Raw genomic sequence first — 25,985 nt, 5'->3', positions numbered from 1 at the left:
CTGTTGTTGTTCGGACTTTCAAACCTTTTATTCTCTTTCCAATTGCCACTCCCCGGATCTTTCAGAAACATTTTCTTTCAGCATTCTTTCCTCTTAAATCACTTATTACAACAGTCTGCTCGTTGCCTGGCTGGTCTAAAAAAGGAAAAGAATATTATTTTGTACACAGTTACCTTAACTAATGACTGGTTTTGGTAATCAGGATGATGACTGCTAAGTGATAAGTTATTTGCATTGTGTTAGCCAGACTAACAGATTTAATTGCCTTTTATTAGCCATATGGCTGCTGGTTTCCTTCATAGGAGGAAAAAGTATAGAATAAGCAAGTCCATGCTTCCTTTGACTTATCTCCAGGCATTGTGAGCATCATAGCTGAGGCAGCATGAAATTAAGTGCAGACTTCTCAAAACAATTAAATTCAGAGTCTTATAGCATCAGTTCAAGGTCCACTGTGCCACCACAGAAGGCAAATATTTTGTTTTTACATTGTTTTGGTTGGCCCTTCTATATAAAATCTCACTTTGGTATCTCATGGTGGCTTCTATTTAATGACTGATTATCATGACAAGCAGATAAATTTTATGATAATCAGAATGAAATCTGTCATCAATATTCAAATCTTTAAAGTTTGTCTGAATCAAAGTCTCACAATGCTTTAATGGTGAATGAGGAAACATTTTTTTGTGTCCAGTTTTTCAAAAGTATTTTGGAAAATATGTGGGGCAGTGTTTGGCCTTGTGCACAGATAACTCTAGTGAGCAATTCAGAACTCAAAATAAATACAAATAAATGCTGCATTACGTTGTCTGCTAAGATAATGCAAAAAGCTAGACCAGCAGTGTGATGGTGTGGTGTATGTATATTAAAAATACACAGCGATTTATTTCCTGCTGGGATGCTGCCTATCAAATCAGGATGCCTTTTAAGGGATATTTTGCCACTCTTTGGGTTAATAACTGATTTAGGTTCAAGAAAAAAGTTTTGATGGCATTTTGATAAACTCTGAGAAATTTGAGCGGTGGGAGTATTTTTTTAAAGACAAACTGAATCATAAAGTTCAGATATTTCAGTTAGGTAACATTCTCAATCTCCAATAAAAAAGGTCCAGGCATTTGGTTTAAAGTGCCAGAAAAAGGACAGACTTCCATCGGGTGAGAACAACTGCAAAGCTGCAACTGCCAGTGAGAACAATTTGTTTATGTGAGTAGGTGGTTTGCTCTGGCCAGATTCAAGTCACGAACTTTCTGATTTAATTTTACTGGCCTGGGCAAAGTTTAAGTAAGTGTAGCTGATTCTACCTACTACACGGGTACTATTAAAGTAAATCAATTAAAGTGTTTGCTAGTCAGAATTTTATGTACAGATAAAGCATATTTTCTGTGTGGATTGAAGCTGTTAGGATTGTAAATAATTACTACCAGATAATTATCAAAAGTCTATAATTAACTTTCTTAGTATAGAAAACATCTACACTCTATGTAAAGCAATTTGTAAAACTCAGGATATTCCTTTTCCTGAGTGCTCTGTTAATAAGCTAAATCACTTGAAACTTCTAAAATTTTGATACATGCAAAACATCTTTCTTGATTCAATAAATGACAGTTTTGAAGTCTGAGCCAGAAAATCCTCTAATCCTCCAATTATGAGTGTTTTCTGAGATGTTTTATAAAAACTGTATCAAATTCATTTTCTTTCTGTACTAGATGTTTTCTTTTTGACGTCTGCTTTTTTTCCTTAAACATTTTGGATACATCTTGCAAGTGACGAATTGCATGAAAGAAGTGGAAATAGAAAAATTTTGTCTAAAATGTAAAAATAGTCTGAGACAGTATTCATTGGATGTTTCCAGTTGAAAAGGTTGGAAAAGTAATTAAGTGACAGAAAGCAAGGTTTATAGTAAAAAACCCCAACATTAACCAGCATTCAGTGCCAATCTTTATACTGGTCATATCTGTATAAAAGATCTATCCATTAATAGATGTAAGACAGAACTATCCTTTGAAGAAATTTGTGGGTATGCCAAATACTTTAGATAGTACAGGGGAAGTTTTCAATTTTTAATGAACTTGCAATGCGAACAACACCTAGAGAACAGATAGAGTAGGCAAATTACTTGCATACAGCCCACACACTCAAGTACTCTGGTATATTATGTAGGTCAGTTTTGTAACTCCATGCGATGTGTTTATAATCCCGTATTCATCAAAGAAATGTATAAGAGCTAATTGTGGTTTGGCACTAATAATTCAGCAATATCAAATTGAATTCAAATTAGTTTTGTCTTTTCAATACTGGTAAAATCTTGAATTCCCACAGTATATACAAACCCAGTAATTTCTGTGCAACCCAGATTCTTCAGGTAACAGTTTTCTATTACCCTTCATTCACTTTTTTTCTGTGGGTATCCATGAGGAATTGTTTTTTAATAGCATTAGAACAGAGCAAGTACCTGTTTTGCCTGTCAGATACTGTTTATGGCAGAACTTGTATCCTGGTTGGGGTTTGATTGTTGTTAGGGTTTTTTTATTGTTATATTCCCATAACTACCTTCCCAAACTCTTCTCCTGAAAATCAGAAGAAATATATATATCATCACTAGTCTATAATACAAAAGATATCTTAGTCTGTTATCTGAAGGAGAATTTGTAGGATTCTTAAATATTAAAATATTTTCTTATTTAGTTATTGGATTTTGTAGGTTGACTTTGCTTTGAAAATATCATTATTCCTCTGAAGGGATATTTAATTTTCCAGGAGTTAATCTTCTGGACAGTATACATAAAAAACCTGCTTTAAAAAGAAGCTGATGATTGGGGTAGAATTAATTTATTTTTTAACTTTGAACTTTGGAGATAATTGGTCATGATGGCAGATCCCATAAAATAAATTCTTTGTAAGATCTGGACCCACATACTAGAGATTTCAAGTAGCAGCAGGATTTGAAAAACTTCTTGAATACCTTTGTGGATTTAAAATTTGATGGTTTGGTGGTTGTTTTTTTGTTGTTGTTGTTTTTTGTTTGTTTGTTTGTTTTTCATCTTGGTTGGTGTCTCTTTGATTCCTAAAATCTGTTGCTTTTCACTGCATTGTGACAAAGCTTCAGTGGGTGGGAAATAAGGCTGAGCTTAATGGACATTTTATCTTCAGCAGTGTGGTTTAGACATGGGAAGGATTTGGCCCTCCAGAGACCAGATCAAGTGTATAATCTCTCAGGAGAGATTTCAGCCATGACACTACTGTACTAGCACAACTTCTGATGCTTGAGGAAACTTTACCAGTAGAAATTTATGTGCTTAAGAGGTTGAGTGCTGTGTGGCTTGCACTCTTCAGCCTCTTAAATTCTACTTAAGGTGCCTTAAGTATTTATGGAAAACCCAGCCCTAAGTTGGCATTTGTATGCCTCTGGACCAGAGGGTTTATTTGTGCTTCTGACCAGTCTTACAGCATCAATAATTTAGCTGTGGGTCCAGAGGATTCTTTCTCAGGTGAAGTTAAAATTTGGTGTATAATATTTGTGGAAGGGATTTTTTCACTGGCTTTTAAGCCACATGTATGACAGTGTTCTTAGTCAAGCACAGTATTAGTAGTTTATACATTTCCTAGACATGTAAATATGTATTTTTGGGTAGTAGAAACATTGGAAGAATCTGTTGTTCAAAGCTGTAAAAATTAGTAGCTATATCTTCTTATTAAAACCAAGATTGTTTTTAAATTTTTGGCTGTACATAGTACTCAAACTTATTTTTTTGTGATGACTATGCTGTCTATTAAGAGGAAATAGTAAATCTAATGTATTTAAGTAGCTGCTCTATTTAGTATATTAATGCTAGTCTGTACCTATTTGTTTTGTTTCAATTTTCTGTTTTAATTTACATAACAGCAATTGTACCCCTTTGCAGTTAAAAAAAAAATAATAAAAAAATAAAACAACCCAGAAACACCCTGTGGGTGGTACTTGGGTTTCTTTTGGCTGCTGGGTGCCAACAGTAGTTGCTCATTCCTGCCCTTGGTCTTCTCAGTCAATTCTGAGAGTTAGCTGAAAAATAAGGGGAAAACATTTGTTTTCACTCTGAATCATTTCCCTGATTTTGTGGGCTGCAATGTCTGTGGCCACTCATGTTAGCCCCCAGGGAAAGGGTGGCCTGGTGGGGGCAGGAGGGGAGGCATTGCTTCCTGAGGGAAGCTGTTAACTGCCCATGGGGCCTCACCGAAATAGGCCTGCCCTCAGGGAAAACCGTAAAAATAGCCTAGAGTTTGAGATGGGATTTGAAGGGGCAGGTTTGGCATGCACAGAGTCTTCCTGCTGAGATCTTATTGCAGAAAAGGTCCCGTTCCATTTTCCCTCCTTGCCTTGGAAGCAAGAGCTGCTGCCCACCAGCTCTGCACCCTTCCGGGCCTGCCACTGCCACCTGGCAGCCAAAGCATGTGCCTTTGGAAACGTTTACAATTTTAACTTTCACAAATTAATTTTTAATAGATCTCCCATCTATTGAGTTGTCATGCTACTTCATTTATTATATGGATATTTTAAACCATCTGATTTTCGTAAAAGGCAGGCTTTTATTTAACCTTTCAGAGATGTTTCTAGTATTTTCTTTTCATTCTACTTTGGCAATACTAATAAAATGTTTTAACTTTTCCCCTTCTTTTGCATACATGGGTGGTTGAAAGCGTTTTTCTTTCCATTTGAACGCTAGGAAGGACCCCTTGAGAATCCACGTTAGCTATGATGTGTTACTGGGAGGCATGTGGGGTTGCTTTCCACACGGCCCAAATGGTATTTATATGGCCTGAGTGATAGCTAGCTTGTAACTGATAGGGGGTAATGAAAACAAGGATGTAAGTTGGAACATGTTCAAAGTGGAAAAAATCAGATTGAATTATAACTTTAAAATTGGCATTAAACTGTGAAGACTGAAGGAGCACAGAATTGTCTTATACTCAGAAATTAATTTTTTGGCCTTAGTAACAACATGTAAGTGTGTAAAAATGCTTCCTGTCAAACTGTTTCATGCTTTTTTCTGATACTTTTAGTACTTCGTTAATATGAAGAAATAGTTACGTAGATATAAAAAAGTGTTTTTTAATTAATTAGACATCATAGTGAACATCAGCTTCTGGCTTTGCGGTTGGTGCCATTTTGAGGGGGTTTGGCTTCTATGACAATGGGACATTCTTTGATTACAGCCTGTTAGGGAGGGATGGGGTTCATCTGTCTAGAGGAGGCAAGGGCATCTTTGGCAGCAGGCTGGCCAGCTTGGTGAGGTGGGCTTTTAGCTGAAGGACTTGAGGGGAAGGGGGTCCAACGTGGCAATGCTCACGCCATCACATCCAACTGGGGAATAAGCCAGGCCAACCAGAGCAGTGATATATGTTCCTTAGCTGCCTCCCACGATGTGTACCAGAAGGCCAGGCACCTCAAGGGTGTGTGTGGCTGTGGCGGATCCTCAAGCACCCCTCCTAGGAAATCTGCATGCTCAATTGCCTGTCTGAAATGCCTGTCTGCCAATGCACGCAGCATGGGGAATAAACAGGGAGAATTAGAGTGGTCACAGGGACATGATCTCATTGCAGTTATAGACACATGGTGGGATAGCTCATGACTGGAATGCTGTTGTGGATGGCTATGTACTTTTTAGGAAAGGCAGGCCAGCCAGGAGAGATGGTGGTGTTGCTCTTTATGTGAGGGAGCAACTGGAATGTATGGAGCTCTACCTAGGAGTGGATGCAGAATGAGACAAGAGCTTATGAGTAAAGATTAAGGGACAGGCCAATGTGGGTGACACCATTGTGGATATTTACTACAGGCCACCTGATGAGGAAAAGGAAGTTGATGAGGCCTTCTACAGACAATTGGAGATAGGCTTACAATCATAAGCCCTGGTTATCATGGGGGAGTTCAAGTACCTTGATACCAGCTGGAAAGGCAGCACAGTTGGGCATATACAGTCCAGGAGGTTCCTGCAGAGTAGTGATAACATTTTAACACAGGTGGGGGAGGAGCCAACAAGCAAAGGAGGCTGCTGGACCTTGTACTCACAAACAAAGAAGAAGGACTGGTTGGGGATGTGACGCTTTGGGGCAGCCTTGACTGCAGTGGTCATGAGATGGTGGAGTTCAGGATGCTGTGTGGAGGAAGCAGGGCAGCAAGTAGGATTGCAACCCTGGACTTCTTTGGTGTCTTCAAGGACCTGCTTGGAGGAATCCTATGGGTTAGGGCTCTAGAAGTTAAGGGGATGTAAGCGAGCTGGCTAATATTCAAGCAACACTTCCTCTAAGCTCTATATCAGTATATCCTTATGAGTAAGAAATCAAGCAAAGGGGACGGGAGGCCTGCATAGATGATCAAGGAGCTTCTGACAAAACTCAGAAGGAGGAAGTTCATGGGATGTGGGAAAAGGGATAGGCCACTTGGGAGCAATATAGGAACACTGTCCGAGCATGCAGGGATGTGAGGAGGAAGGGTAAGGTCCATTTAGTGGTGAGAGATTTCAAGGACATCAAGAAGGGCTTCTTTCAAGTACCTCAGTAGCAAAAAGAAGATAAGGGAAGATGCACCTGCTGCTGAGTTAGATGAGTGCCCTGGTGACAAAGGACAGAGAGAAGGCAGAGTTACTGAATGTCTTCTTTGCTTCAGTCTTTACTGTCAAGGCTGGCCCTCAGTATCCCAGACCCTGGAGGCAAGAGAGGAAGTCTGGAGAAAGGAAGACTTTCCCTTGCTTCAGGAGGATTGGGTTAGAGGTCATTTAAGCAAACCTGACACCCACAAATCCATGGGCCCTGATGGGCCGCACCCCTGAGTGCTGAGGGAGCTGGCAGATGTTATTGGTGAGCGACTGTGTATCATCTTTGAAAGGTCACGGTGGACAGGAGAGGTGCCTGAGGGCTGGAGGAAAGGCAATGTCACTGCAGTCTTCAATAAGGTCAGGAAGGAGGACCCAGGAAACTACAGGCCAGTCAGCCTCACCTCCATCCCTGGAAAGGTGATGGAACAGCTCATCCTGGAGATGATGTCCGAGTGTGTGGTGGAAAAGAAGGTTATTGGGAGTAGTCAATATATCATGCCTGAACAATCTAATAGCCTTCTCTGATGGAATGACTGGCTGGGTAGATGACGGGAGAGCAGTGGATGTTATCTACCTTGACCTCAGCAAGCTTGTTGACACTTGTCTCCCATAACGTCTTCACAGGTAAGCTCAGGCAGTGTGGGTGAGATGGGTGGACAGTGAGGTGGACTGAGAACCGGCTGAGTGGCAGAGCTCAGGGGGTTGTGATCGGTGATGCAGAGTCTGGCTGGAGGCCTGTGGCTCACAGTGTTCCCTAAGGGTCAGTACTGGGTCCAGTCCTGTTCAGCTTGTTCACCAGTGCCCTGGATGAAGGGACAGAGTGTCCCCTCAGCACGTTTGCTGGTGACACAGCACTGGGAGGAGTGGCTGAGACCCCAGCAGGCTGCGCTGCCATTCAGCGAGACCTGGGCAGGCTGGGGAGCTGGGCACAGAGGGACCTCATGGAGTTCAGCAAAGGCAAGTGTAGGGTCCTGCCCCTGGGCAGGAATAACCCCCCACACCAGTACAGGCTGGGGCTGGCCTGCTGGGAGGCAGCTCTGCGGGGAAGGGCCTGGGAGCTCTGGTGGGCAGCAAGGTGCCCATGGGCCAGCAGTGTGCCCTGGTGGCCAAGGCCAGTGGGACCCTGGGGTGCATCAGGAGGATCATGGCCAGCAGGTGGAGGGAGGTGATCCTGCCCCTCTGCTCTGCCCTGGTGAGGCCGCATCTGGGGTGCTGTGTCCAGTGCTGGGCTCCCCAGTTCTAGAGAGACTGGGAACTGCTGAAGGGGGCTCAGCGGAGGGCTACAAATATGATGAGGGGACTGGAGCATCTCCCTTGTGAGGGAAGGCTGAGAGAGCTGGGCCTGTTTAGCCTGGAGAAGACTGAGAGGGGATCTTACCAATGCCTACAGATACTTTAAGGGCAGGTGTCGAGAGGATGGGGCCGGGCTCTTTTCAGTGGTGCCCAGTGACAGGACACGGGGCAATGGGTGCAAACTGCAACACAAAGTTCCATCTGGATATGAGGAAAAATGTCTTTCCTTTTAGGATGTAAGAGCACTGGCACAGGCTGCCCAGAGAGGTTGTGGAATCTCAAGAAAACTGCCTGGACATGATTCTGTACAACCTGGTCTAGGAGAACCTGCTTTACAAGGGAGCTGGACTAGATGATCTCCAGAGGTCCCTTCTAACCCTGACCATTCTGTGTTTCTGTAACTGTTGATTTAATGCTTCCAATATTAGAACTACTAGGAAGAGGGTGCATGACATAAAGCAAAATAGATGTGATCTCTTGAGGCCACTGGGATTTAAAATAACTAACAAGCATGGGCAAGACTGCTAACACTTATTTAGAAATTTCAGACATATCTATAATTTGCAGCAATCCAGTTTTCCAAGTTTTTTTTCATTCTGGCCAATCCAGATTTAATATAGGTAGAGAAAGAAGAAAAATAAATGTGTAGGGAAAGAAGTTGTAGGCATATTATTTAGTTCAGTTCTACTTTTGGAATGTGAAATAAAAATGATTATTTGTTGATTAATTCCAGTTATGGAAGACTATAAAATAGTATAAAGCATAATATTTATCAATTTTTTATATAATCTTTTGATGTGTTCTGTAAGGTAACTCATTCCCTAATGAGTAGGAAGCAGGAGTTGGAAATGAGTAATGGCTCTGAATTGCTTTATTTGGTTTTTTGTGTATAATTTTGTTATCTGTTAGTATGCACATAGCAAGAAGAAAAAGGCAGGAGTAATATCTGTTCCCAGAGATTCCCTTCCCTGAAAGTCATTCAGTTGGGTACCTTAAGGTTGAATGTCTTCTAGCAGCTGCTTCCATTGCTTTTCATAGGCAGAAAGCAGCTTCTCTTCTCCAAGAGACAGGAACACACAGATGCCTGTTCGAACACTGTCTGCACTGATGAGGAATGAGGAGATAAGTATCAGAGGAGTCCTAACACAACCCTGTCACTCCCAGTTCTTCTGAGTTTTCTTTGCCAGGAGCAGGAGGAGCTGGAGGCAGAGCAAGAAAATAGCTGATTTATCTGCTCTGGCAGCCTGTTAACCTCAGGAAACAGAAAATACGATTCCAAGAGCTGCAGCTTTTTCAGTGAGGTGACCTGGGATTTTCCATGAAGTGGAAGGAAGAGCTGTGGCTTTGTCTGAAACCAGGAAGCTGGTCTGTAGCCAAGTGATAGAGTACCCAAATTTTTGTTTTTACTCTTTATGCAAGCTAATAATGCTTTTCATATTAATAGTAAAATGTCCTTGGAATTCTATAAGAACAGGTATCCAGATAAATTCTGACGACACCTCTGAGTTTGTCTGAATCTAATAGAGCAATCACTGTATTGGAAATAACTGGAAAGTACATAACAGTTGGAAATATACTCTGATAAAATCCACCTAGTAGAGAGGGAAGACAGGCTATAGATTTACAATGAATAAAGGCTTCTGAGTCAATTTTAGATGTTATTTTCAGATGCAGCAATTCCTTCAATTTTCCACATCCTTTGGCTTGATGTTGATCTTGTACTGCAAGACTTTTTGAATTGAAGGAGACAAAATGGGCATTCTTTAGTAAGGTCATCAGCATTGTAGATGCTGAATGCTATTTATTGGTCTAATAAATATAATGCAAGCTCACATGCACTGCATCAGTGAGGCTGCCTGCCCTGAGGAATGTAAAGCCCCACCCGCCCGAAGTGCACTGACAGGGAAATCACACTTCCATACTAGGATTTGCCTGCACAGTTTGTTACCTCTTTCCCAGCCCTCATTCATATCTGTGTTTTCAGCTGTAGGATCTTTTGTTGCCGAGAGCTCATTGCCTTCAGCTCACTGCTGATACCTTCTTCTGTATCAATGTGTATTTTCTTTTATGAGTATGCATGTTCATTTGCTTGCGTTGCACCTGCATCCATTTTCCTGGATGGATGGATAAAGAAAGACTTATCTGCCATAGAACAAAATCAGGAAAAATTACAAAGAATTGTGAATATATTGTCCTTCCCACCCATATTTGGAGTTTTAGGATTTATTTTTAAACCTTTAAGAACTGTTGCTGCAAAGAAAAAAATGTGTATGAACTTCAGTGCTTAACTCCTCTGGATCCGTTTTAAGAAAAAATGGTCAGTGCCACTCCTCAGCTACAGCTGTTTACTTCTAGTGATTAAAAACTGAAGATAAACATGCTCAAGCTGGAAGTAGGATGAGATTATCCAATTTTTAACAGTGAGTATTTTTAACTACTAGAATGACTAGCAAGTCATTAGGTTTTTCTTGATCCATGGTGTTTTTGAACAGTTTTATATTTTTGTCAAAGGAGTGGCTCAGCTCTGACAGCACTAATTGCCTTAAGACAGGAACTTTTGTACTGTTGTGTGACTTGTCCTGTGTGGGAGGTCAGGGGATGATCAAGTTTCCTTCTGGCTTTCAGTCCTTTCCTCTAAGAATATCAGTATTTCATGGATATAGAGTTTAGACTTAAACATTCCTGTGAGACAGAAAAGTGCAGAAACATTATTGGTGTTGCAGAATGGGGTGGCAGGGAGATTAATTTATAACTATAGAATAAAGCAGTATTTCTGTGGAGTTTTTCCACAGTAATTCACACAACTGTTAACTACAAAACCAAATGAAATTGTTACTGCATTTGTTTCAGTGGTTCATGGTATGCCATAAACTAGTCAGCTTCCATTTTTGGTGTCTTCTTTAGCCTACTATAGAGGAGAAACTTATATTTTGATTGAAAAATACAGTTGAAAAAATAAATATTGAGAAGAAAACTGAGAAGAGATTGTGTCTCCAACATCTCACTACTCCTCTAAAAATATTTTGATTTATCAGTAGCTTTTTACAAGACAGACTGTGCCAACCATTAGTTCACTCTTTCCTTGACCCAAGACCTTAAACATCATGTATTTGTCTGAACACAGCACTTAGGCACAGCTATCATGCCCTATTTTATTGGGCATGGTATAAATGCAGGACAAGAAAGCAGCCCTTTCCCAAGTGTATTTCTGCCAAAAATAATCAGTAATGATTATCGGTACATGACTGTACTGTCAACAACCTTTTCATTGTTCAGGTTTAGAAAAAAATCTCTCTTGGAGAAATAGACAGATTTTTGCGTTTTCTTCTTGTTTCTTCAGACTGCAGAAATAGCGTTATGCCTCTTAGAACCATACCCATACTGTTAAAAGGAGGGGTTTTTGTTTGTGTGTTTTGGTTTGGTAAGATATAATTGTTTCTAATTCTCATTCTAAAGTAAAATTTTAAATTTCAAAATACATTATTTCTGCAGTGGATGTATTTTGGAGGACTCTGAAGGTGGATGAGACAGAGCCATGATCATGCCATGGTAAAATTTCCATGTGTAATTCTTGACAATTAAACCTGCATGCCTAAAACTTTGAACCAGTAAATCCCACTCGAGTCCTGTTAATGGTACTGCATAGCTGGTTGGAAAAATTGGCAACAAGGGCAGCAGGGGGATCTACAGACTTAGTAAGACAATACTGTATTGCTTTTCATTGAGTTCACATTTAAATGTTTTCCTTTCAACTCTAATGAGAAAATAATTGTTATTTAAAACAAATCCTTAGCTTTTGGAGAAGGATATATCATAAGCTCTCCATTCACCAAAGCTGTGTCTGATAAATGTATTTTTAAAGACTTATAAAACTGCATTCTCTGCCAACAAATCTTAAATATTTGTGCAAATTGGGTATTATTTTAATTAGATAATTGATACATCAATCAGAATTCATTCTTTATGTTTTTTTAAGCATGGTTTTATGATGAAGGTGAGTATTGCCAAATATTCTGACTCCTGTTCTACAAATTTCAGTATTTTTAGTGATCCTACTGTTTTTGTCACTAAAATTATGGAAAACTAAATATTATTGACTATGACACCCACACACCATGTAAGAATTATGTTTTCGTTTCCCATCTAAAAATGCAGCTGATTTATTTTATATGCTGAGTGCTGCTGATAATAAAAATCTCTGTGTAAACTGAAGAAAATCACATATTCTATCAGTAATTAGACTGGGGAAGAATTAATCCAGAAAATGAATTGCCAAGAAAAAGGAGAATGATGTAATTTTGTTCGTAAAAGAATTGCTAGAGCTAAATCTTAAAACCAGTCAAAAAAAATAATCTTGGTTCCTCTGGTATTCTAGAAAATGTTACAGTGTTAGCAGTGAGGTTTACTACAAGTAGTGCTATAGCTGAAAGTGAGGTTTGGTTTTATTTTTTTAAAGTGGTGGCCTTCTCTTTGTTTGTTCAACAAAGTGACACATTTTTTTACAGGGCAGTAGTTAAAGCAGCATTAAAGTGCCATTGACATCATCCAGTTACTGCACTGACTTGATTATATAACCTCTTTTGTGCAATTTTCATGCTCTGCTCTGTTTGAATGTTTTTACTATGCTGATGGCTGTTTTTCATTTCCTGCTGGGATGACCTTGAATAAAAAAAAAAAAAAAAAAAAAAAAAGAGTAAGACTAAAGTAGACATAAGCAATGTAGTCTTGCTGGCATTTGCAGATCTTTTGTTCTGTGTTGAGAAACATAGTAGTTTGGCATTTATGGTATAGGTTATTTCTGCTGGGTAGAAATTAATCTTCAACTGTTAGAAAAAAATATTTTTCTCTTATTTTGTTCTTTTCAATTTGCCAATGACAACGTGATCCAGTTAAGACATTTCCTACCTTATTAAAACATCTGAAGAGAGCTAAACAAATGATAAATGCAATGGTCATTCTTTAACTTAATTTATTAATTTAACCTATTAAATCTAATAGATCTAAAAATCTAACGTTTATCTATTAAGTTATTCCCTCCTTCTTTCTACAGCAAAAGGAGATGAACTAGTTTGCATTTTTTTCCAGACTCAGTATATATAATGCAGCTGGAGAAACTGTCATTTTTCTGTTTTGTCAGTTGCTGCCAATCAACACTTCATAACTAGCCTTACAGATGAGTAAGATGAGTAAGAGTGCATTCTTTCACACACACATCTTCTTCAGACTTCTTATCTCTATCAGAAAGTTGTAACAATGAGAAATATATCCTTTTAAAGTAGTTTGCATTATTCCTGCTAGTTCTTGCCAAACCAAAGCAACTGCCTCCTTTTAATTTGTCAGATTAAGGTAATAAAGATTATATGACCATACAGATCAGAGTCACATACAGAGGAAGAGGTTTAGCTTTAAATAGTTTTCACTGGACCTTTTGAAAGTGTCTACCTTTGAGGCAGGGAGTTGGGCATGGGGTTTGTTCTTTCATGATCCACACTTAGCATTTGAGTACCTTTCAATTTTTAAGATACGTAAGACAGTAGTATCCTTTCAGATATTTCCATTTTGGTGCTGTGATGATTTTTCTTATGTGAGGAAATATCTCTGTATTAAAAAGTTCATTTATGTCCTAAATCAGTGCTGAAGTACTGGTTAGCCCTTGAAACAAGGTCATGAGATACTTATCTTCACTGCTAATAAAAATCAAGATTTGATTTAATTGGTAAATGCTTCAGTACTTTTCTTTTTTAGTGAAAATTAATAATAAAAGTCATTAATGTGTCAACGTCATGTTTCAAATGTCAGTGTATTTATTATACAACTATGTTGATTTCATTCATATTGCCTCTTTCTTGTCCAAAGCTAAAAGATAAGTAAATATTTTCAATTTAAAGTATGAAATTGGATACTTTCAATATGATAGGCTAATACAAATGCAGATCTTCTAAATTTGAGTTTAAATGCATTGTTCTAGTTCGCCAATGGTAGATCTGATGCTTTGGCTTTATTTTATTTTGATGGATACTGGTTTTTGAGAAAACTGGAAGCCCTACTTTTTTGGCATTCTTATTGTTTGTTGGTTTCATTTATTCTGATTTGCATGTAGGGTTTCTTAGCATCAACATATGAATGTGATTTATAATCTATTATATTGGAGAGCTGTACGCTTAAAAATAGTCTGCCAGAGCAAGTTTAGTAAATCAAAGTGTAACATGGTGTTTAGTTTGTTCTGTTGATGGCATCTAACATTATTAAGCAAAGTAACACAATATTTTCATTTTGGACAAGAAAAAGTTATGACAAATGGAAATTATCAAGGGATCTTCTGAAGTTCAGAAATATAGGTGCTGTGGAACAGTAGTTCTACCCGAAAATTACTAAGGAAGACATAATCTCATGTCACAGAATTATTTGGGGTTAGTACAAGCAATGAATACTTGATTAGACCACCTATTATCCTCCTTAACCTCAACAGTGAAACCAGTAACAAATAGATGTATTATTTAAACTTTATTCCTTAATCTGAGAGGGAAATAGGATTGATAGCCTATTTTTGCATTGATCTTTATCAAAATCAGGAGGGATATAAACAGAAAATGAAATTGCACATTGTGCCAAAGATTTTCCATTTGTATGTAGAGTTTTTCTCTCAAGCATTTTTAAATAATAGAGCAAAAGTGTCTAAAGCAAACTAAGTCATCTCCCTTACTTTAAGATTTTGCACATATTATTTGGGAGATATGTTGGTGATTCTAGCTGTTAAACTTGGAAACCATTTCCTCATGTTACATTTCGTAAATCTTATACCCTAGCAAAAGAGCTTTCAGATTTATTTTGCTTTCATTTCCATCTTGCAGCTAGGAAGATGTATAACCAGAATTCTGAATATTTTCAGCTGTCTTTGTTCTTACAAAATATTTTATTTAAAGTTAAATGTCCTGAAAGATTTTGCATTTGGATTTAAGTGTACTGGAACTAATTCATAGAGGACTGTGTATAATAAACTTGCACAACCTTTAGAAATGGCAAGAATATTTGTTGCGGTACAAGATTTGAAATCTCTGTAATTGCAGCATTTCTGTCAGATGTGTGTGACATGTAGAGTATTTTGCTAATGCCCTGATGCTTTGCATATATACGTTATTTCACAAGATAAATGTTTTTAATTAAATCATCACATTATACAGTGTTTCAATATCCATGTTAGAACTGGGTAATTGTATGAGAGAGACGTGGCTATGAATGAAGCAGTAGTTACCATGTTATTTTTTATTTTCCCCTTTTTAAAATTAAAGATCTTAATATTAAGTTTTTGTGTCATCATAGTTTCTTCTGACACAAATCACAATTGAAAAAATGGAAAGCCATTTCCTATATACCCAGCCTGTAGCAATGAAGGGATCTCAGGGAAATCCTCCAAGCCCTAATAGCTGGTAGGGTACCCAGTCTGCAGGCAGAGATGGGAAGGACATGGCTGGTGTGGAGCAAGCTGAGAAGCCCGGGTGTCCTCCTTCCTGCTGCTGCTCCAGCAATTCCTCATAAAGAATCTGCCCATAGGCCTTTTGTATTAGGTGCTGATCAGCTGGTGCTTATTACTTGGCATCAGATAGATTGTTATCAGTGAGGTGATGACTGGGGATGACTTTGTTTTGATGTTGAGTATCTGCAACTTGATCTGCAGGCTGCTGCCCATTGTGGTGCAGGACAGGGGGTACATGCCATTGTCTTGGCAGCCCTATTTTAAATCAGTTCATGATTTTTCTTAGTTTGATGAAGCAACAGAATCTTTGAAAGTCAAACATATGCAAAAAGGAATCTGAATTAAGATTATTAAACACCAAGTTTAATCTTTTATAAAAGTAATGAAATGTAAAGCTTTAACTGTCCCGTGTGTTGTTTTGCAATACTTAGAAAAGCAAAAAAATAAAGGAAAAATGCACTTAATGTATTTTTTTTTCAAAAAAAATTACAGTTTTAATTTCAGTGCATGGTTTGCTCTGAGTAAAACCAGCCTCTTCTCTAAAAGGGATTCCTGTATTTCAAACAGTGATATGAAACAGCTTTTCTTGTAAGATGCTTGATGTATAAGGTCAGTACATTTGAAAGCTTTATTGCTTGCTGTGTCCTTTGTGATTTTCGTATTCCAAATATTTATTAATGCCTTTTAGTATTTATTACTTATTTTCTAAACTATTATTTTGTTAACTTGCAATGAATTTATATGCCCAAACGTTGCCTTGCCCCATCAGGATGTGTTAACAGAAAACTTTCGTTACTGTGCACTGTTAGTGCAAACTTTAAATAGGGCATTCTGGAGTGCCAGGGCCACAGGAGCATTGGATTGTATGGTTCAGTAGCAGCTGTGTAATGTTTTTTAATTATATGATTAGAAGTTTTCACTGTGATTAATTAGATGAAAGTATTCTTAAAAGTTAATTTTAAATCCTAAATTAGAAATAGTTTACTGTTGTTAGGAATGGGCAGTCTAAGCTGGGGAGACAAATGGAGACAGCTCAAATAAAGAATTTATTAGGAAGAATTTATTTTCAGACAAAGTGTCTGCAGCACAGGTCTTGATCACTTTGTCACAGAAAAGAAAACATACAGATACTGCATTTATTTATATGCAATACATCTAGGTTGTACAGGTTTTCATAAAACCTCATTCACCTAACAACACATAAGAAGCCTGGTAAGCAACTGTGTGTGTGCACCCCATTTGCTGCATGCTTCCTGACCCACGGCTGTTGGGCTGTTCGTGGTGCTGTGGGACCCAGACCATTCCCAGGCACTGGAATGCAACTCTCAGAGGTGTCCAGTTGCTGAATTGTCAGCGTGCTCCCTGGCACATTCTTGGCCTACGCAGCCTTACCCTCCATGAATTAGCATAGAGCAGATGATGCGGGACCAGGAAAACAATCCTGAGAGTATTCAGTTTACTAGGCACCGTTGACATGTTGTTTTGTTTGTGGCATTCAGGGAAGATGTAATGCTTCAAAGGGAAGCATTCTAGGGAAGCTTCTAGGGACGTCTATGTGGCTGAAGTGTGTTTTTACAATTTAAATCGTTAGTTGTGGAGGGTTGCAAGAAGGACAAAAATGGTAACTATTGGTATTTAGGATATTTTTGTGAGTTGACAGAAGGACAAGTTTTCAGGTTTTACACAGGAAGGAAAGTGCATTTTTGTTGTAATGACTTTTTTTTATGTGTGTATATACATGTGGCTATGTTTGAGGAGCAGAGCTAAGAGTTAATGCTGTTAGCAAAGTGTTTTAGGAGATAAGGCAGACTTTGAAGAAAGATGCTTAGGTACAGGACCACAAGCTAAGAGAATTCAGTAAAAGAAAGCAGCAGTAGCATACACTTCCCTAAAAGTATTGTTATGTTGTCTAAGTATAATTTTAAAGGAGTAAATATTTTCACTGTGAAACACACAGTGAAGGAGGCAATCCCAATTAGGAGTTGGGTATGCAGTTTTTGTTTGAAAAGCTAAATGTGTGACATTTAGGTTTGGATTATTATGCAAAAGTTATTATAGTACCTTAAAATCACGTCATCATCATAGGTGTTTGCATAATTTTTTTTAGTTGTTTCATTTGTTATTTAGAGATTAGGAAGGGGAAAAATGACAGTCAGCATCTGGCGTGGACTCCCTGTCTGCTGTTTTAACGCTTTGGTGCACTGGCTGGTCACTGAAGTCAGGCTTACTAAGCCCTGAAGCACAGCATACAGCCAGGGTGCAGTCAGTTTGTAGGAGCAAAAGGAGGGACAATGCAAAAGGTGGAAGGGAAATGAATGGGCAGGGAACAGGCTTTTGTGACTAAAAAGTCATGGGGCAGAATGGTTGGGCAGGAACTAGTCTGGAAAAAAAAAACCCACAAAACTCATCATGCTGATTAACCACACATTATTTCAGCAACACAAAATGTCTTTGAAGAGCTGAACCATAATGGCCTGCTTGAGCTCCCCTTACTCATTTTTCGGTCTAACACAGTCCTCATTCCTGCCATTCACTCTCCAAGGGGATGCTTCCCTGTGCTCTGGTTGCTGTTATGCTTTTGCTCTAAGCTCTTCTCCTGTCTGCTGAAATGTGGTTGGTTCTCATAAGATGGACATGGGATCTGTACCATGGGAGGATGACATTTCAAGCCTGAAATAGTGCTCCTGTCTAGTGTGGAATATGTTTTTCTACAGTGGTATGGTAGTGGTAACTGAGTTTTTTTCAATTTTTTTTCATCACCTACTGAAACAGATTTCAATTGGCTTTGAAAGAACTGGTGGCTGGCTGATTCTCCCCTGTGCCATTGCTGTGGAGTTAATTATTTCCACATCTCAGGGGTTTATAACTTCACGCTTGTTTTTAATACTAAACATGTTCTAGAATAGTTGCAGTCACTCCAAATTTGCTAACATCTGCAAACTTTGTAAGCTTATTTTCCTCCTACCAGGTTGTCTCAAAATATTTAATACCTTATGGCAGACCTCTGCTGGGTTCTACTTGATAGAGTGTTTCAGTTCAATAACAAGTCTTTGCTTAGGCTCTTGTTTTCCCAACCAGTTGAACACCTGGTTTATAGATATTTCATGTAAACCATATTTCTCTGGTTTGTTTATGTGAATGGCCTGTATCAAAACCCTTAAACTAATGTATGCAATATATAGTTTATTTCCTTTGGCTGCTTGGCTTATGATCCTGTTATATAAGGAAATTAAGACAGTTTGAATTTCTTCTTGAAAATTTTATAGTGGCTATGACTTAACTTCTATCTTCTGTGTACAAGAAATACCTTGTGAAGTGTAATTATCTTAATTTAGAGAATGAAAGAGGTTATGTGTTCTTTATTTTGAACAGCATTTGTGATCTGCCTCACTTCGTTTTGGGGAATTTTGTGTGGGAAAATTAATGAAAAAGCTTTGAGTTGACACTTAGAAGTGTTACTTCCTTTGGAGAAAGAGCTCCCCTTGGAAGGAATGTGCCAAAATCATAATTCTACATTTTAGTAAGATTAACATTGTTTTTTCTCCAATTTTAATATAGCCGGAGTACTAGTTTTAAACAAAATATGTGATTAGTTTTTATAGAAATGGCTTGTTTTCCTCTTGGCTTTCTAGGAAACATTTTACTTACAGATACCAAATGTACTGGGCTCTAGGGAAAATTTGGGTGCTGTGTTTTGTTACAGCTTTTTTAGTACCTATATGGAGAATGACAGTGAATGGGTAGGGTTTCAAATATGATGTGTTATTTAGTTTTAACAGCTTCATATGAGAAGGGCAATAGTGTCAAGAGTTGGGGTAAAATATCACTTTATGCAGTGATGGTAAAATAATATGAATTATTTTGATTGGCGTTGCTGATCCCTAGTTATCCTTGTGAGTTACTGCAGAATGGATTTGACACATCAGAAAGGTGCTCATTTTGATGCTGACTCAGAGGACTGGCTCCATTGCATTCATGAAAGTTACATACTTGTTTGCTTCACTGCAGGGAATAGGCTTGCTTTTCATATAGACAAATATATATAGTTTACATATAAAAAGACATTCCAGGTTTGGTCTATTCCTACTTTGCGTAAATATTTATTTTTAATTGTGGAACTTTAAAAAAAAAATCAATTTGAAAAGTCTCTTGTTGTTCAGGAGCTAACTATTTCTAGTTGTAATAGTATTTTGAGGAATTTGAAAAATACCCACTTTTCAATATTCCATTCATGAATATTGGCTTTTTGCACTTTTGATTATTTTAATCAAAATTAAAATGCTGCTTTGAAACACAATAAAATTTCAGATAATTTAGAAAAAGGTCTCAATAATCATGCCCAATGATGGGATCATCTCTATATTCTCTCAGTGAAGGCTATGAGATGCAATGTTTTTTTAGAAAATCTCAGCACTTGAGATTCAGTGACTCATAGGCAGCACGTCTTTCTCGTCAGGGATGTGTGTGTTTTGTGTGAGTGATTAAAAAAGTTTTGCTGTAATGAAGAAGATGCTTTTGTAATGAACAAATTCAAGCCGTGACAATTTCTGCTTCTTGCTCTGGAAATCCTCAGTTCAGCGGGCAGTTGAGTAAGGGGGCTGTCCTGCATGTCTACAGGCAGTTTAACTATGCATCTAAATAAGGGATAGCAGTTTGCATCCCTCATTTATTCCAGTCACTGATCAAATATTTTGGTGGCGTGTAATGCAAACAGAACCACATGTCTAATCCTTTCCTTACAATGAACCGTCCGTCCGTATCCTAAACCACTTATGTAGAAAAAGTCCTTCTGAGGCCATTATTCCAGGGCTGAATAAGCCCTGATGGGCTGATTGATGAGGAATGATGCTTAAGCATGCTCTGTGCAAAAGACTTAAGGCAACTCTACCCCCCAAGACTTACAGCCTCAGCCAGTGGAGTTACATGGGATTAGTATGCAGCTGGCTTTTTCTTGGCTTTTCTAGATTTCATTTGACTAAATAAATTCTAGAGACACTTCTTGATAACATACTACCTGTTAAAATACAGTGCATATTTGTGTTTTAATGAGGACAGGTTTTGGTATAAAGATTGACATTATGACAAGTTTATGCCCTACCTTTTGAAAGCAACCAATAACTGTGTGTTCTAGGAAAGACAATGCAATAACTGTGGTCTTTCAGATTTTACTCGCTTTCTGTTTGTTTCCCTTCTAGCTTGTCGGGGATTATACAGTCCTGGTGTCCTTGGTGCCTTGGTGTGCTGCTAGGGAGGGAACAGGGCAGGTGTGCTGTCCTCCTTCCTTTCTCCTGGTCTTGATCTTTCCTCACAGTCCCTGTCCCACCTGTATGATCGCCCAGGAAATCTGTTCAGATTGCTAATCAGGCAGAAAAGTGTTTTCTGGGGGGTTTTGTGTTGTGGGGTTGTTTTCGTTTTGGGTGGTTGTTGTTGTTTTATTTTATGTGTTTATTGCTGGTCCCGACGACTTGGTTTAATCAGTTTGAGCCGCTGGGAATACAACAGCCAGTGCAAACAAGCAGCAAGACTATGAGACTCGTACCCAGTGGAGGACAGGAGGTGGGCAGGGGTGAAAGAGCTGCTGCCGCCTCTCTGCAGGAGAGAGGTGTGAGACTGGCACAGCCCTGGCATTTCCCCACACCCCTGCATGGCTGCCATCTTGCTTTCTATCCCTGCTCACTCTACAGCACCTCGCCCGAGAAACTGGTTTCCTTCTGATTTAAGAAGTTCTCATTAAGGTATAGATTTAACAGGAAACTGAAGATGGTAAAAACATAGTAAAAACTAAGAGAAAGTAAAATTAAATAAGAAAATAGACAGCTTTATGCAGCTGGATTTACAGATTTTAAAAGCAGGACAATAGAAGGCACTTAAACCTCCTTACCCAAAACAACAACAAAAAAAAAAGTCTTAAAAGTTTTGAAAGCTATTTCTCTTTTCCTGAGTGTTTTTTTCTGATCCAAATTTTTCAATATCTGTTTACTTACTGTATTATTTACAAGTAGCTTTTAAAAAACATAGACGATTCAATTCAGTGAAACATCCCATTGCAAGTTGCTTCACTGTGGAAGAGAACATCCTTCATGACCACAGGTTTGACTTGGATAGAGCCTTCAGCACTGACTGCTGAGGCTGGGTTTGGTCAGTCCTCTGCTTAGACTTGTCAAACAGTGTTTGGATTTGTTTTGCCTTCTGCTGCTGTCAAAAGCTATGGTTTATGGATGGAGGCTGGTCACAGTGGTCACAAAAGACTTGTGCTTAGTTCAGTTTGCCATGTGAAAAAATACATAGGTTTTTTATAATGTGATTCTTCTTCCTTTATTCTACAGAGACCTAAGATTTAATAGGATTAAAGAAATCCAGCCTGGAGAGTTTAGACGGCTTAAAAACCTGAACACACTGTAAGTTATTTTTCAGCCCTAAGGCCCTTTCCCCTTTTGATTTAATGTGTTTAATTTGATAATGTGCCAAATTTGCTCACTTATCACAGGTAAGTAATCTCAAAAATTTCATCTGTAGTATTTACACAGGTGAGGGAAGTGGATTTTAGGCTCAAAGTGTTTTAAAACAAAATCAGATATATGTATATTAAAAAAAGGGAAATTTATTTCCATCCTAATGTTTTATTAACATACTTTAATTTGAGGTATGAAAAATACAGATATTCACTGTATAATTTTTTCCAAATTGTGCTAAGTGACTTTAGTGGAATATTACATGATAAGTCATGGAGTTAAACCAAAGCTATTCAAAGGCTCAGAGTTGCAAATGTGGTGCAGTTACAAAATATTTGACAAACTCTAGTGTTTTGAAATTTCCTATTCTAATGTGCTCACTAAGACTGTGAGAAGTTGGAAGTTTTTGTTCCTAATGAGCTGCTTTTTATGGAGGTCTTTGCTAGTGATATCAGTGAGCTTTCAATCACTTACCTATTTATCCTGGAAACACATAACACGTGTATTGAGAAATATTGTACTGTGTGTTCACACCAGAATACAGTTGTGTTGCAGTATGGTGTAAAGGGCCCAGTACACCAGAATATTGCTAAGATCCATCTAGGAAAAGTCACTTTAATGTACCTGCTAATGACAAATATTTGTTACTATTGATTTTATCAATTTCAAACTGATGTGTAGATTTGAGACCAAAATTTTTTCCCTTCATCCTCATTTCAGATACCTACAAAACCCCTACATTTTTTCAGTTTGTAGATATTTTTTTACTTTTTAAATTTCTTTCTATTTTTTTCAGAATCTTCTGCAAGGTAGTGACTTTGAGCATCTGTAAGCACATAACTTTTCTTCTAACAGTTACTGTTAGGGGAAAAATATATATATTTTTTTAAGTTTTCCTTTTAATGCTACATTACACCTGCTGTTACACGTTTCCCCCCCTACTATTCCTGTATGTTAAAATAAATGGCTATTTATTTCTTTATATAGGCTTCTAAACAACAATCAAATCAAAAGAATACCTAGTGGGGCATTTGAAGACCTTGAAAATCTGAAATATCTGTAAGTTAAATGAATCTCACTTTTTGCATCAATGTCTAACTGAACTACTTCAGTGGGAAAGTGTCTTAGTCTGAGGTTGTGTTTTAATCTGATCCACTATATCAGGAGATAAACTGCTTTGAAAAATCTGTGAAATTCATTTATGGGGTGGGGACAACTGTGAATCTCTTATTCTATATGAAGGTGCACTGAGATTTGCTAATATTAGCCTGATATCTGTAGGCAGTAGTTTTTAAAGAACTTACTAGTTGCTGTTTATTACATGCATCTTAAAACATAATTTATAAAGGGATGTGTTGAAAGGTTTAGGAAGTCACCTCTTTAACGGTTCACTGAAACAATCATACAGGTACTTTTAAAGTTTATGTTTTGAAAAGTGGCTTAAAAAGCAGCTAGTCCAGGATTTGTGTCTGCAGAAGCTTGTAACTTATATAACTTTTCTCTTACAAATTTATACTACATTCAGTGAACAATTTAGGAATAGTTAAACAGCTTAAATCAAACATAAAATAGAAAAGTACCTATATGATTTGCCATAAGTTCTATGTCTTCAGGCACCCTCTATTTTTTAAGACTAACTCCTCCCAATTTTAGCAAACTTAACAAGTGATTAATTACCTGAATAAGCAAAAGGCATAAAAAATGTTATTTTTATCTGTATAAAAGACTGAAGCTGAAAAGTAGGTTGTCATGGATTCACATTTGTAGTCTCTGGAGTCCACCTTATCTACTGTCATGTAGAAAAGTTTCACTCTGTTGTCTTGGAGTATTGATCGTTGCCTGAATGCTGTATAGCAAATAATGGTCACTTTGAGATTCCATTGTTTGCGCACAATTCAGAAGCTTAGCTTCATCTGGTTTTCAAGAATACAGCCTGAATAGCTGTAAGGAGGTGGGAGAAGGGAGGAAAATAAAAATCACGTAAATTTGTGCAGACATGTTCCCTGGTTTTCCAGGCTGTGTTTGATTACATTTCCTGGTCTCATTTTTATGTGTATTGTTTTTCAGTAATAAAATTGTTTAGATACAATAGGAGGAAAAAGAATATTGAACAGACTGTCCCCAAATAGTTATTAGTGTCCACGATGATTGTATTTGTACAATAGGGGTTTGTATGGTGGATCTGGTAGTGGAGTATGTAAGGTCTACTAATTCAGGGTGGCTAAGCTTCTTTCCATGGTCAACAGCTGTGCAGAAATATTACTTTGTTCTTAGTTCTTTATTTCCATGTTTGCCTTTGCTTAGCTATTGTAAACCTGAGATAAAACCCAACTATGCACTCTGCTCAGCTCAATAAAAGAGTGAAAAGAGGTAACTGAACTATGATTTGTTTTCATATACATGTAATAATGTTTAGATCTGTATTGGTAAGAAAATTGGAATATAAAATTCAATGTGGTAGAAAACAGACAATTTTTTTCCCAGTAGGATCAAATGAAGTATAAATTAGGGGGGAGAGATTGTACAGAACTTAGAAATATTGTTCAGAATTTAATATTATAAAACCAAACAATCTGGAATATTTGAGGTTTCGTATGGCCTGATCCTATGGATATTTGCAAACCTAACTTGTATTGTTGTTTTTCATTAAATGAGATCATTGGTCCATGGTGTTACTTCTGTTCATATGAGAACTCAAGTACTGTCTGAAAATGTATAACTCGCTGAGTAATTTTAGAAAACCTGTCATTTCTCAGTGGCTTTGATTTAGCAAAACATAAGTGTATATAAAGTGTGTAACCATTAGTAAATATGTATGTATAAATTACAAAAATACTTGTAACTATATAGTTATATATCAAATATGTAAGTATAAAACATAATACATTATAGTTTTAAAAAAATAAAAACCAGTGTCTGAGAGATGTATGTTAAGGCCCATTCCTGTACCTCTGCTGATCAGTTTTTGTGTTTTTGGACAAAATATTTTTCCAGCAAGTATTAAACCCTAGAATTTTCAAATGCTTCTTTGTAGTATTTATTTGTAAAGTTGAGCATAGAGTTTTATGAGGCACACATGTTTTCAGAGTTGTCTGTCTGAAGAATAGATTTTGACAGAATGATAGCTTCTAAATTTCTGTGCATTGAAATTACTCATCATTGTAAAAGTTGATCTTTACATTATAACAAGAAAATTATGCACGTATGATTTTTGTAGCTTATTTTTTAGGAATCTTTGTAATCTTGTTCCATATGCAATTGAAATTTTGACAGTTCTGTAAACAGTTTTGTGTGCTCTTGCTATGTTGTTTCTGGTAATGATTTGTCTTTGAATTCATATACTAAAAGTTGGAAAGAAAGAAATGTAATTATTGTTCTGCTATGAAACCAAGAGGATACCTCCCCCCCACCCCCCAACCTTTCTCCTTTTCTGTCTGTCTGTCTTTGTTTCATATACCTTGGTGTTGGCAATATGGTCCCTTATTAAGGGTCAAAAAGGCATTAGTAGCTTGGACCCCATCCGTAATATATATATTTTTTTCTCTGCGTTTCAGTCATTCTGTATAATTTTTTAGATCATCTTCTGTTCCCCCTTCTACAAAGGATACTGTAAACACTCCTGTCTAAAATAAGCTTTAGAAGTTGATATGAGCAAGACAATTGGTAACATTTGTAATCTGTGCTCCTGATGCAAGATTTATATGTATATGTGTACGTGACGTACATGGTACACTGAATATATTTAATTGACTTCCTGTGAGTTATTCAGTTTACTGACTACAGGTGGTAGTACAGAAAGAAAAGCTTCCCACCCTTATAATATAGATGCAGGCAGATTTGTGGACGCTTGGTAGGATAATCCTTCCTGATCCTGAAAGCCAACAGTTTAGTCTCCAAGAGAGAAGATAATTGGGAATTGAAGGTAGACATGTACTACTGTTTTAACATGTAGGATACTAGAGTATTTGGAATCAGCAATGGGAAAAATGAGGTTAAGTTAAAAAGAAAGTATTTTATATTTTTCCTTATCTCCTCCCTAAATTTAGATTAGCAATTTAAAAAAAACGAACAACATTCCAGGGAAGGTGCTTGGTATTTACAGAACAGTAAACTGAAAGCTAGTGTGAAGTAAGTGAAGGAAATAAAAATGGAGAATGAGAAGAACTTTGGCAACCGCATTAATGCATGTTCACTTAGAAA

The 25,985-nt window shown here is 37.6% G+C and overlaps 1 protein-coding gene across 2 annotated transcripts in view; it reads left to right on the top strand.

Annotated features, from left to right (window-relative positions):
- PXDN (peroxidasin) overlaps positions 1-25,985 on the top strand; it is a 90,283-nt gene that overhangs the window by 9,359 nt on the left and 54,939 nt on the right. For both annotated transcript variants that reach the window (XM_055714280.1, XM_055714279.1), the window contains exons 2-3: positions 21,660-21,731; positions 22,773-22,844. In XM_055714280.1, coding sequence (XP_055570255.1) covers positions 21,660-21,731; positions 22,773-22,844 — 144 coding nt within the window. The remainder of the gene's footprint in view (positions 1-21,659; positions 21,732-22,772; positions 22,845-25,985) is intronic.

The sequence above is a fragment of the Falco cherrug genome, chromosome 6 (assembly GCF_023634085.1).
Source record: "Falco cherrug isolate bFalChe1 chromosome 6, bFalChe1.pri, whole genome shotgun sequence".
Lineage (NCBI taxonomy): Eukaryota > Metazoa > Chordata > Aves > Falconiformes > Falconidae > Falco > Falco cherrug.
The sequence above is the reverse complement of the archived record's forward strand: the minus strand, read 5'-3'. Positions and strand labels throughout refer to the sequence as shown.